This window comes from Coregonus lavaretus, assembly GCF_964263955.1.
Source record: "Coregonus lavaretus genome assembly, chromosome: 10".
Taxonomy (NCBI): Eukaryota; Metazoa; Chordata; class Actinopteri; order Salmoniformes; family Salmonidae; genus Coregonus; species Coregonus lavaretus.
Genome location: NC_139997.1, coordinates 40,888,467 through 40,902,756, shown reverse-complemented (window position 1 = coordinate 40,902,756; position 14,290 = coordinate 40,888,467). Strand labels below are relative to the sequence as shown.

General features: G+C 39.7%; 1 protein-coding gene across 5 annotated transcripts in view; it reads left to right on the top strand.

Annotated features, from left to right (window-relative positions):
* LOC311136086 (RNA-binding protein Musashi homolog 2) overlaps positions 1-12,134 on the top strand; it is a 323,857-nt gene extending 311,723 nt beyond the window's left edge. For 2 of the 5 annotated variants that reach the window (XM_084170162.1, XM_084170164.1), the window contains exons 12-15: positions 1,648-1,827; positions 6,396-6,550; positions 9,432-9,502; positions 10,106-12,134. In XM_084170162.1, coding sequence (XP_084026288.1) covers positions 1,648-1,827; positions 6,396-6,550; positions 9,432-9,473 — 377 coding nt within the window. In that variant the 3' untranslated portion in view covers positions 9,474-9,502; positions 10,106-12,134. The remainder of the gene's footprint in view (positions 1-1,647; positions 1,828-6,395; positions 6,551-9,431; positions 9,503-10,105) is intronic. The other 3 variants (XM_084170165.1, XM_084170166.1, XM_084170163.1) reach the window with 2 other exon arrangements.
* The last annotated feature ends 2,156 nt before the right edge of the window (positions 12,135-14,290 follow it).

The following is a 14,290-nucleotide window of genomic DNA, read 5'->3' as shown; positions in this document are numbered from 1 at the left end:
CAGCCTCCAAAACTGAGATACAGAGATGGACTGAGGGTTGAGTGCAGATCACTGGTGACTCAGCACCTGTCCCTGGGTCCTGTCATATCCTCTCTATCACACTGAGAGGAGACAGCTCTGTCTAACACCACTGGAGTCATAGCAGGTCCTTGACATTCTCTTATTTCTAGACTTGTTTGGGAAGACTTGTCTTAGGTTAGAAAGATTTAGGTGAAAGTACGGTTTTATCAGTCTTTTTCATTCCTGTATCGACCCATTCACTCATTCATTCCTTTATCTTCCCATTAACGTTGCCCTTCTGAGTTCTCATTATTTTCGTCATTGGTAAAGACCCATCGGTTTTCCGTAGCAGTTGCTTAAGAGAGATGTAAAGGGGATTATTGCGTTATGGAGCTTTGTTCCACGTGTCAGGGTTTACCGTGCATGACTGGAAGTGGGAAGCCTGCCATTTTAGGAGCCCATTATTTAAGAAGTGGGAATGGAGCCCACGTAGCACGCGGTGAAACTGTGAGGCCCTAAAGCGCCAGCTAAGGAACCCGCCTGGTGTTTAGATTCCATTTGGCAGCTGCTGCCAAGCTCATTATGGCGGTCTAGGTGTGGCACGGCTTTGATCGCCTCTTCAGCTGGAGACCCCAATAAAAAACAAACACACAGCAGGGAGACCTGCCATGAAAAGAGCCACTGACGCCAATCTCAGTTTTTCCTTGAGTGGATTAACTCCCCATATTGAAGAGGTGCGAGAGGGAACAATTGGCTTTAATGGCTCTCTTTATAAGAGCAGCTTGTCTCAGATTAAGAGGACAAGCAGTAAATGTCAGCACGTCTTATTGCTGAATGACGATTTCTGAAGCGTTGATAATCCTCCATCAGTGTTGAATGAGGGCCACGTTGGAATGGCCCAATAAGTGTGGAGTGTTTTGGAGCCCTACCTTTTGTTAATGGTCAGTAAACATGAATGTGTCTCTTTGTTATCCAACCCAAAGAAAATGTCACATGCATAGACCTCAATATGTAGTAGTAGTGGTTCAAAATCAGGGGCATGAAATTAATTATTGATTTGTGCGCATTCTACATTTTCCTCCCGTTGAATGATGAGTGTTTACATCAAGTATGTCCAGTAAGCATTGTAGTCATCAAATGAAAGCTGTATTGACCTGTGTTTTTAATGATTCTCCAATTTCATCCCTCTCTCTCAATTGTAGGACAATGTGAGGGAATCAGGTTAGATTGATTCATGTATAGGATTTAGAGACAGCCAGTCTACTACCTCAGAAAGCTCCTACTTCACTGTGTGTCTTATGATTGTTGCTAGCCAGTCAACCATCCTATTATCTTAGACAGTCAACCATTGAATGCCAGTAAATGGGTTGAGTTCCCTATAGAGGGATGATGCGTTACCCTGGTGCCGACAGACTCCTACACCTCAGACACTCAGACTGGCAACAGGATCTGCTGGGGAGGGAGAGCAGGGAGAGGACGCCATGTATCTCAGCCAAATGAACCCGTCATAAGTAGTGTCTCACTCCAACCACCATGCCATGCTTATGAGTCTGGACATTGACTACTGTGAAACAATGAAACCAAACATTTTCCACAATGATGGAGTCCCTTCCCCTCCCCCTCCCCAACCTATACTGTACCTCTCAGGCTTTCACGATTACGGGTTTTACTCTGCGCCCAGTGACCAGAGGGGGGCGCCCTGCTCCTTTGCGGACTATGGCTCCCTGGGGCCCCAGGCGGCTCAGATGCTGCACAGTGAGCATGCCACCTCCGCCTGCAACTCCCCCCTCCAGCACCTGCACAGCCCGGATCAGTTTAAGAGCCCAGGTTTGTATGTGCACATCTCTCTCATCCACCTTCTGGACTGTTCAGTTTGACTCATGAAGTTTCCTCCATACAGATGATCTATGCATTTTTTTGGTTAATTTTTTTTTTTGTCTTTGAGGAGGAAAAAAATAAATGCGTAAAGGATGAACGTCTTGCCAGTAATGCATTGCATGTTTTTTCCTCCTTTTTGATTTTCGATGTAACTTTTTATGTTTATTTGTGAAGTTTGTTCCATACCCCTGCTTGCTCCTAAGGGAGGACATGTCTTCCTCCATACACAGAGCATGGGAGGTAGGGGACTGGACTACAATGTCCTCTGTGAGAAAGCTCTCATTTACTTTGCTTATGTCCCCATCCACTCAATTCAACTGCCTGGACATTAGAACCTTTTCGATTTCAACATTTGCATGAGAGTGAAAGACTGACTGACTGAGAGAGTGAAAGGGTTAGTCAGTGAGTTAGTGAGAGTATATTGTAAATGATTGAGTGATGGAAAATGAAAGGACCTATGGTGGAAGCATGATCACTTCTATTATCATTCTGCGAACAACTAGGCAATCAGAATACATGTTTTGTGTATACATTATAGTAACATTACATCCTAGTACAGTCATATGCATAATTTAGCCATTACATTACAAGTGGCATGTTTCAGTATGATATCAGTGTGTGCTTTTTGCAGAAGCGCTGACATTTACCTTTGCAATTTGGTTTGTCTATCCCAAGGTTGTGTTCTTTATATAGTGAAAACTGTATGTTGCATCCAATAAGTCAATGGAAAACAATTGGGTTTCTATGCCATTTCCTCTACAGATAATACGTAGCTATAACAATTTCATTTCAATTGATTACCCTCATTTTAAACCACATTCAGGGTCAGCCTGTGCTATTCGTTTGGTCATAGGTTTGTTCCTGATAAAACTGACAAGAGATGTCATTTCACTAAATTGCATCTCATATTTTGAGGAGTAAATGTACATGAGTAAATGTACTGGCCCCACAGGGGGCCAGTATGAAATAAGTATGAAAATATATGCACTCACTAACTGTAAGTCGCTCTGGATAAGAGCGTCTGCTAAATGACTAAAATGTATGTTGAGAGGAAACGTTGTGAGAAGTGTTCCTTATTGACCCCAGCTCAGTGGATGTCAGGCAGAGAGCTGTAGATGTGATTTGCTGGTGTTGATCTGATCCACAGTAGATAGTGCTGGACTCACTCTTCAAACAATCTTACTAAACAGTGAAACAGATGATATTACTGAAAATATGCTAGACTGCCTAAAGTGAGTTTGACTACTGGTGTGGCTCTCTCTTGACCAGATCCTATCCTTGCGTTCAGATGAAATGGCCATGTAGACTAGAGACAGTAATGATGTCTGCTGATGACCCAACCAGACTGACTAATGGTGCTGTCACTGCTCTGTAGAGTCCGACTCTATTGTACCGATGAAGGAGTGGAGGAGTGGAGTGGAGTGGAGGAGTGGTGACCAGCAGGCAGCGGCAGGTGTTGAGGCCCCCTGCAGTCCGTCCCTGTACTCCTCACTAGTCCTGCCTCATTGGCTTTGGCAGCAGACAGGAAAATACATCTTTAGGCCCCATGCTTTACAGCGAGGATTACACAGATCTTCTGGTTTGGAGGCTGGCCCATTCTGGGTGGAGATTTGCCTGCCTGCCTGACTCATTGGGATGGATGGATCCCTTCAGGTCTGAGCACTCCACTGCCTGTCTGCCTGTCTGTCTGTCTGTGTCCTAGGGCTTCACAGGAAGATGGCAGGACTGCAGGCCTACAGCCACTTCTCCATTTACCAACAGAGTGGTGATAAGTGGGCTTTGATTATACACACAGCTGTAGAGAAGAGAGGGTCTACATCCAAACGCCAAAGTGCTGAATGTGGGGAATTGTATAGTGTGTTGATTCTTTATTTTTTCTGTGCTTGGCTGTAGAGGAGGAAGTATTTTGTGTCTCTCCTCAGGTAGTAAAGGGCCATTGTGAATGGCTACTCCTGGTTTTCTAATGATGCCCTGTGGGTACAAGTAGGGAAGCTGAGACAGACGCCCAAAAAACAACTGCCAATCTGAATAGAAATGCTTTCATGGCAAATGTTAATTGTAAACCACCGCCACCCCTGTTTACCTTAAAGAGAATGCTTCCCCTGTAGCCCCAAGCACTTTCAGACTGTGAAAACATTGACGTATTTTAAAGTGTAACTCAATAGTCTGGATCACACCAAACTGCTTCAGTTATTAAGACCGAATTACAGGAAGACCCATACAATTGTGTGTTCTCCAGGACATACAGCATATGATACTACATTGGATAAACATCATCGTATTGACCTCCTGCTTTGTCATTGCTCAGATACTTAAGCCCCAATTAGGTATTTTCCTGGGGAATGTTTGTTCATATCTACCCACCCCAGTCTCACAGACACAGTCGTATCTTCAAATATCACCAGGTTTGCTTTTTTGTTGAACCTACTTTTTCGAAGTTAATGTTATTGGTGCTGAAAATAGGAAAGCAGGGAAGGCATAGAATTACATTTGTGTCAGCACCTTTCTCCCTTATCCACACAAACACTTTGTCACAGCAGAAACAACATACAAAGTGACATGAATAAGAACCCAGCGAGTGGAGTTGGTGCGGAACAGATGAGCCACCGGTGTCTTTAAAAATGCTGTGTAATCAAAGGCTGGCTCGTTAAATTAGCATGGGCGCCGCTAAGCCACCAGTCAGCCCCAATAAGTGTAACTCATGTTTTGCTATTAAACTTAATGACTGAGGCCGTGTAGCCCCGGGGTTTAAGGAAAAGCATCAATCCTGTTTCACATCGAGGTGCGGTGCTGTGCGCCGTTCAATAGAATCCACCAATTATAAGAAATTAGGATTACTGTTTAAACTGAAAATAGCTGTAATTGCTTAATAAGCAAACCTATTAAGGGCTGTTCCATACAGACCAGAGCCGTGAGGCCAGCCATGGGAAAGGGCCTGCGGTTAAGCAACAGTGTCACCCTCATTAGATCTCTATGCTCTGGGACAGGTTCTCATTTTACGTTTAGGAAGAAAACCACTGTAGGAGGGGTTTTGTGCTCCTCACAGAGTTAGTATAAATAAAGTGATGTGCCACAACTTCTGAAGGACTATAGCATCTGATAAGGGTGTGTGTGTGTATGTGTTTTGCATGTTTAATAGCATCTAAAGCTTGTTTTTTAAGTGCCATGCAAGGCATCCCAGGACAGTACAGCTCTTATTAGCCTCATGAGCTCAGAATCTAGCAGCATGTATATATTTATATATTAAACTTCAAACACATAGCCTACAGATCAAGATGCCTACAGATCAAGATGCCTCAGAACTCCACAGAGTTTTTCTCTTTTCCTTTTAATTTAATTTCTGCATTTATTTTCATGGTTTATTTCTCAATGGGGGTGAGATGGAGGGTTATGTGAATCTGACAGCGGAGGAGATTGAAGTGGTGTAGCAGTTCTACTGTTTTGAGACATCACTGTGCCTTCTCTCACTCTCCCCCCTCTGGCTTAGTTTTATATCAGCAGTGTTCATGGCCATCGCTGGGCGTCGGATTTTCAAAAGGCCTTTTTATTAGTCGGACTCTATCCTAGCCACAGGGCATAGGTCAGAGGTCACACAGAGTGGTTCTTTTACATCTCCACATTGTGTACCTGTGGATGAACTCAGGTACATAGGTTATATTTCCCAAGGTTTATGCCTCCTCTGTCTGTAGAACACTTGTGTCCTTTGCTTTCTTGCTGGAGTAGAATTTTTTACAAACATAATCAGAACTCTTTCTGCAGTTTACTGAAATCCTGAAATTAGGAAATGGCCTGGCCAAATGTCCATGGAATAGATAGATATTGTAGATAGTTAAAATGCAATGAAAGAAAAAAGTGTTTATGTACATTGGAATGTTTTGTCCAATCAGGTTTTTGTCTAATCAGGCAAATAAAAAAACATAAACTGGTGTTATACCTGCATGAGTATAGAATCCAAAGCAACTAAGCTACCCCCTTAGCTATATGGCGCCTCTTGAATATTATAATAATCACCAATAACTTCATTAAAATGAACACTCGTCCACAACATGCATAACTACACCTTAATAGTTGGTAGCATGGTCCAAGTATCTCTGGTGGTCTGCTTACGGGTTCTATTGTGCATGGTTGTGGTGTGAGTGTTTTCACTGTATAGTATACATAGCATGTAGATATCTCTAGAATATCATACTGGATTCATCTTTTACATTGCTCTTGCCGCCTCAAGCCTGCAACATTTCTTCTGTCAATCCCCAACAAAATGAATGCAGTTTGCATGCAAACAGGCCTCAAATGGCGTTTCCAATTACTCACTAATGTGTGTTCTCGGTTTAATTATAGTATTGATTAATATACCTCTTGCCAGATGTATGAATCCAGTAATGTATTCTTGGATATGAATGTATATATTGTGGAAGAATGACCCAGAATGAACTAGCTACATGTAAGTTATCACCTGTGCTCTGTGAAGCACCACGGTGTAACTGAATTGTTGCTCCCCTGCTGTGCTCTATGTGCAGGGGGAAACCCAGCTCGTCCTGGAGGCTTTCCAGGTGCCAACAGCCCAGGGCCTGTAGCCGACCTGTACGGCCCTGGAGGCCAGGACTCCAATGTGGCTAACTACATCAGTGCTGCTAGCCCCCAGGCTGGCTCCGGCTTTGGCCACAGCATCGCAGTGAGTACAGTACACCTTCTCTGTCCACTGACCGTTCTGTCTGTCGTTCTAGCCCGCACGTATCAAACTCATTCCATGGAGGGCCGAGTGTCTGCAGGTTTTTGCTCCTCCCTTGTACTTGATTGATGAATGAAGGTCACTGATTAGTAAGGAACTCCCCACACCTGGTTGTCTAGGTCTTAATTGAAAGGGAAAACTAAAAACCAGCAGACACCATGGAATGAGTTTGCCACCTCTGGTCTAGCCCATTAGACTGCTGTCCTTATACATAATATATGTGTGTTAGTGTTACAAGGAGGCAATGCATACTGCACTCCCTCTCTACCTGTTACTGGGTTCACCACTAACTACACTTCAGAGGTGTATGTCGTGTTGTGTCAATCAAACTTTTAAAAAGACCTAATGAGATTTGACTGAATCAATCAGATGGTGAAGATCACAGGGCTGGTGTGTTGTCCTGTCAACAATATCAGACTTTTATGTAAATAAAACAATGCAGAAAACTATTGAGGAAGAGACTGTTATAATGAGAGGGAATTAGCAAATTACCAAAATTGTATCTATCAAGTGAAACTGACACATGATATCCCAACAAAAGCACAACGTTGCAGAAAAATATATTTAATTGGCTTTTTTTCTGGCTGAGCGCAGCTTTGCTTATTGGTTGTCAGCTGTGCCATGTCTGATTGGTTGAATCTTTGTTAGTCTCAATTTAGGAAGAAAGAGCATGTTTGTTATAGAATTTACTGAAGTTCACTTACATACACACTATGAAACCATTTAATTTGCTCAATGTTAAATCTTGTTACTGACCTGTCTCTCTGCTAAATTGCACTGTCAAAGTTTCAGCATTCTCTTGTGTTTGTATCCCTCGGTGCCAGTCACCTGTCTCTTTAAACACTGTGAACTTGTTCAACCTGACACCAGCTTGTTAGTGTCTCCTAGTTTACATGTGTCAGAAAGAGAGTGGAAATGTCAGGAGTTGTTTTCTGGATTTTAGTATCGGATGTATTCTCTGGGAATAAGCTGCTTCAGAAAGCCTTAGGGCTCTGAGGACTAAGGAAACCAGTAATCATGAAACTAGAAAAGGAACGTAGGCCCATTGATTCATTGCAGAAAATTCTTTAAAACACTGTTAGAATGGATTTTTTAAATAGCCTGCTTGCGCCCATTGTTTTGGGTTCTTTTATTTTAACCTTTGCCGTTTGTATCCATAGTCTAGCTGACCCAGATAAAGATTGATAGTGCTTTCAATCAATTTGGATTGATAGTATTGCACATGGGATTAAACTTTTGTTGTGAAGTTGAGAATATTTTCATTGTCTGAACACTGGTGATAAAAAGGCCCTTTAACAATGTTAAATTGTATTTCGAGTGTACATTTGAAGGGAGATATGATATATTTGATGCAGATATACTTTTTTGACACAAGAAAAGAGGGTTGTGAAATGTGTTTTTAATTTCTACTTCAGTTGTACTAAATTCCGTTCAGTCTAATCCACCTTAAAATGACTCAATGATTCGAACAGAGTGCAATGAACCAGTGAAGCGCCGTGGCAACCTTCAGTGCGCAGGCAGATGATATCTCTAGCCACAACATTAAGAAGGGAAATGATTCAGAACTAAAATGCACTTTTTAATTAATTTCTGTGTTACATGCAGCCAAATTTATCACATAGTGGAACTTGACAGGTTACAACCTCATGGATGACTTCAGTCACTTTGACTTGCCACACGATCTCCCACTTTGGTGTAATAGCACTGACTAGAGAGATGTCAGACGATGATGTCAATGCTAGAACAGTTCCTGTGTCATAACCAATAATGGATTGGGCTCATGCTCATTTGGCCCCTTGAATTTGAATTGAACAAGATGACAAAGAAAATGAATGGCTAATGAACATTTTAGATATATTTTTAGTGTGTTTCATTGAAGCGTTTCTATAAACCGACACTTCCTTAACTTGTCACAGACACAATAGACAGATGAGAAGCTAGATAACCGGCTCAGTTTAAAAGAAAAGACTCATTGATGTTCTGTTGTTTCTGCTCTCTAAGAATGCTGTGTCAGTGTCTCAGTTCACTGATATGGTTCAGAAAATGTGGGTGATTGGCTTTATGCAGAATGACTTCTCTCTGCTAAACCACAATGGGGAGACGCTTCAGAATGGGTTGATCATTATAGAAGATTTTGTATGACGATGCTAAGTAGCTTTTGCATGAATATGTTTTTTAATTTATTAATATTGTTTATGTTGGCATGAATGAGTATACGTATGTAAAAAGTGAAATCGTATGTTCCTCACAGGTCCTGGGCTGGCCCCTATGGCCTTTACTGTGTTGAGTGATTGTATTTTTCTCCTTTTCTCTTCCAAACGCATTGAACTTGAATTTGTCTCTATTTACCCTCTTCTCAAGCTCTCCCTCTGTTTTGTCTCTATTTTTCTAATGATAAATTAGATATATTTTCTTTCAATCATCCCTGTAGCTTTTTACTCAATTCCAGCTCTCTTCCATCTGCTCATTAGAATTAACTGAATCATTTAGAAGATGTGAATATTCTGTCACCATGTGTATGTAATTGACCTCCAGTAGTTTTGGAGTTTTGAAGATAAATTAATAACAGTATAAACACCCTCACTGAGTAAGACAGAGCCCACTGGAATCTGTAAAATGCTACAAGGGACAGTTTCTTCCCCCTAAGACAATAAAAAAACAGACGTGATTTATGATGATTGTCTGTCGCTTTAGTGATTAAAATGATGAACAGGAACAGAGAATACCCATTCATGCTAGCAGAACAAAATGTATACAATACAATGTACTCACTCTTTTTTCCTTGAAATGCATACTGACAAAGGTACTAACTGTACACTTTTAGGGCCCGTTGATTGCGACAGCTTTTACAAATGGATACCATTGAACAGGTGGCCGGTTGCCATCTCATTGGAGGTATTATATTCCATTTATATTGTTTAGAAGTCTTTTCTATCTGTTTCTGTAGATTTACCTCTACTCTGTTACTCTAATTCCACCTCTCCTCTCCAATGTGTCAAATAAAGCACGCCCATGACATGTCAAATTCTGTGTAATGCCTATTGCCTGTGGTTGACGTTGTTGGTCAGGGAGTCATCTGAAGATAATAGCCAATGTTCCAGTTATGACACTCACTAATATAATTGAACACACTCAATTAGCACCCTCCTTAACTCTGATGATGTTCAAAGTGCATGAGGCAAGAGAAAGCAACAGTACTAGATGTAGTTTGTGTAAACTGGAATTCTGGGAGAATGAGTTCCTCATACCTGTGCTTGTGATGACGTCACTATAGTAGAATGCAGTCGCGGTCTCATGTGCATGTGTGGTTGTGTGTATATACTGTATATGCCTCATTGACTCACACATATTGTTAGTATAGTAGCAAACAACGTAATGTTAAACGAGGCTCAAATTGTTTTCTTAGTATGCTAGGTTATGGTGAAGCTTAGGTGCTCATGTTTTGTGCTATTGAAATGTACATGCTCCTAATTGTTCCACTGTATCTGTGTTATTCAGCAGAGTATATCTGGTGGTCCAGGGAAGACAGACCGAACCTTCTAATTGACTCTCTGTGCAGGTGATGTCATCCAACTTCAAGCACTACAGCATCACCCAGGAGAAATGAGAGGTGGAACCACATAAAACAAAATATTTAAAAAAAAAATCATCTCAGAAAGAAAAGAAAATAACTGCTGTACCATAATCCAAACCTGTAACCTGACAACCTGGTTTGATATGACGTTTCATGATGATTTCATTTACTTTTTTCCCTTCCTTTTATTAGTTGTTTGATTAGCTTTAGAGAGAGGCATTTTAGTTTGATCCTAATTATTTGTGTCATTTTTGGATTTTCTCTTGTAGTGTATGTAAATTGATTTTGCTTCTCTCTTCGGGGGTCATAGTTGAGAATGTTCGCAAGTCATGTGTTCACATTTGGTACCAATCATTTAATCCAAAAAGATCAAAGCTTTAGGTGTCTTTTTGCACATAAAAGAAATCCAAAGTGGAAAGGCTTGGAAAAAAACATCCATTTCATTTCAAATGATAATTCGAGAGGGTAACTAACTAATAAATCTTAGTAGCTGTTTTTAATTCTTGTGATGTCTCATTGTTAACCATAATTACCTATTTTTGGGCAATACAAAGAGGACTCCAATATTTTTATGGTCCTTTTTTATAAGTGTTGTTTTTGTTGTTTAGAAAAAAATATGTATACTATAAAACATTTCATATAAATACATTGTGAATTCAAGACTTAAGAAAAAGAAATGTAACTGTAAATACTATTCCAGTCATTGCATATAACCAACTTGATGAGAGAATAGCATATTTTTGTGATGGTGTGTCAAAGAAATGTTCTAGCGTGTGAATAGAAAAAAAAGCTCTAAACAAATACTATTATCCTTAACTGCTCAGAGACAGTGACTACCCCAGTGATGGACACAACATATTTGAACACTGATGGCTTGCTCTGTAAATACTCAAGCTGAATAACTTTACAAGTGTCATACCAGTGCATTTACAAATGGTGAGTTCAGCGCACAGTTTTAAAGGGATAAAATATAATTGGTATCTTTTGTCTAACCAACTGTTATTTAAGATATCAATATTATTTCAGAGTGATCATTTAATCCAAAGCACACTGTACTTAGTGTTGAAGAATAGAACTCGAGCCTAAGCATTTTACAGTGCTCTGCGCATCCTGACACTTTTATACTCCTGAGAGAAAAACTCAACTTGTTGTTTGTTGTTGTTTGTTTCCTCCTGCTTGTTCCTCTTAAGTTTGGGACTCCCATCAGTTCTCTTTTCAATGAATTAGGAAGGCAAACATTTTGATACCATATCTCAGCCCTGTGAGTTATACCTTGGAATCGTTGACAGGTTTAATTTATTTTAGTGGCAAATAGATTAAAACATTGAATGGGGAAAAATATATTAATGATTGCACTGTGAGCAGTAAAGAACAGGCCATTTCCTATTTGCACATGTATATGTTGGCTATTTAAAATGGTCCTGTCTTTGGGGTGAAGTATGAAGGATTATTGGATGTTGCTCCTCTCTAGAATAGGCATACACAAACAGCTTGGCAAATAGCAATTAACTGATTAATTACTACCAATGTGTTGTGGTCATGTCTTTGGATTTCGTTGTATTGTGTAAGCCAACTTCTAATCTAAAATATTGATGCTATTTTAGATCCAGCCAATAGAAGACACTGAATAAATTATTCATCCATAGCTGCTGCGCTAATTTCTTACACAGTATGTGTAGGGATAGGTTTTGCTAAATTATAGAGACATTTAATGACATGCAGTAAGATTTGTAAACATGATGATGGAATGAGTGGTGTATATTCTGAGGATGTACTTTACCTGCTGCAAATGTATTTGATATTTCATTTCACCAGATTTTTCATTTCATTAGCTATTTTGTTCAGAACAACCTGGTGAAGAAAAATGCTGGATGCTTTTAAATGATGTGGAGATATGATCAAGTAATAATTTAAATGAGAAAACAGAAGAGAACCGTTGTAATGTTCAAATGTAAAAGAAAAAAAGAAATACAAAACTTTAAAAAAAGAAAAAGATGCTTCTTCACTGATTTCAATTTTGAATCAGGGGGTTTTATTGATATTTTTGTGGTTACTAATTGTAATATTATATTATTAAAATGTACTGTTCATCCATCGATTTCTCTCTTTCCATTCCCTTCCCTGTCACCACATACAATATTTTGTTGATCATCCATGTATTTCAATAGTGTGTAAAAAAAAATCCACAAAAAAATCACGATTAAATTGTAACAGAGTGATGTCTTGATACCAGTGTAGTGGTCTATGCCCTTCTTTGTCGTTCTCCCCTTTTCGGGCTTTTCCCTCTGTCTCTCCTTTCTCTGTCACATTCTCTTCCCCTCTCTCTCTCGCTCTCTTACTCTCCTCTATCTCCTTGTAATAAATCGTAGCTGTTATGTAATCAAGATAATACTTGTAGTTATTAGTGGATTTATGACCAGTAAGGATAGAACTTTCTCTTATTATCAAAAGTTTGACATAAATTTGCAGACAGTTATTTTAATAGCAGTTCCATGTCATTTGTTCCTCGTATGTCTTTTTTTCTTTTTTGTTGTGCTTTACCGATCTCACGTGGTTTCAACTAACCAAAGCTCACACAGAAGAACTATAGAGAATCAAATTGCTGTAAGATGGAATTTTAAACAAGGCATTATTTGGATCCCCACCCTTGAATGTTTAAAAGGGGTGTGTCATACTACCTTAAATGCTAATGCTAGATATGCAAAACTTTTATTTTTGATTACTTTCTAAGAGGGACACAAGCTATAATTATGAAAAATATTTTATGTGAAAGCAAAAAAAAACATTTTTAGAAGGTTCTAACATGTTAATGATGATAATTACTACAATAATAATAATCATCATAACACTACTACTAATAATAAACTGTAATATCTTTTAATGTTTTTACACTATATCCCAGATGCCTGTATGGCTCTGCTATTTTTGGATACCACTCTGTTTTTTAAATGTTTCTGCCTTTCGTTTTACTCATAAAAACATACTTTTTGTGAATACTTTTTTTAGTCCCTGGAAACCAGTGCTTTATTTTAATCAAAGTCAGGTTTATGTGTAAGAGCATCTGCTAAATGACTAAAAATGTAAAAATGTAAAAAATGTCTGTTAATGTTGCTCTCACAGATATAGACAGACATGCTTAGTACTTCACAACCTTTGCAAAGAATTTGAGGTCATCTAGCTTTTAGATGCCATTACATACTTGGAGCAAAGATTACACAGAAAATATATTTCTAATGATTGTTTCTTAACTAGTGAAGGTGGGCAACACGGAATAAACTTGAGATACTCCTGAAGATTGTCTTCAATTAGTTCACCTGTTGTTGAATGTCTTCATACAGTAGTTCAGTTGGTTAGTAAAACTAATGTGTATAGCGGAGGGGGGGGGGGGGGGGGGGCACCTTCACAGGTGGGGAAGTACATGTAAGCTTAGATATCCATGTATTTTCTCACTTGTAATAGTTGAATATATATTGAATATATATACAGTGGGGAGAACAAGTATTTGATACACTGTCGATTTTGCAGGTTTTCCTACTCACAAAGCATGTAGAGGTCTGTAATTTTTATCATAGGTACACTTCAACTGTGAGAGACGGAATCTAAAATCCAAAAATCCAGAAAATCACATTGTATGATTTTTAAGTAATTAATTTGCATTTTATTGCATGACATAAGTATTTGATACATCAGAAAAGCAGAACTTAATATTTGGTACAGAAACCTTTGTTTGCAATTACAGAGATCATACGTTTCCTGTAGGTCTTGACCAGGTTTGCACACACTGCAGCAGGGATTTTGGCCCACTCCTCCATACAGACCTTCTCCAGATCCTTCAGGTTTCGGGGCTGTCGCTGGGCAATACGGACTTTCAGCTCCCTCCAAAGATTTTCTATTGGGTTCAGGTCTGGAGACTGGCTAGGCCACTCCAGGACCTTGAGATGCTTCTTACGGAGCCACTCCTTAGTTGCCCTGGCTGTGTGTTTCGGGTCGTTGTCATGCTGGAAGACCCAGCCACGACCCATCTTCAATGCTCTTACTGAGGGAAGGAGGTTGTTGGCCAAGATCTCGCGATACATGGCCCCATCCATCCTCCCCTCAATATGTTGCAG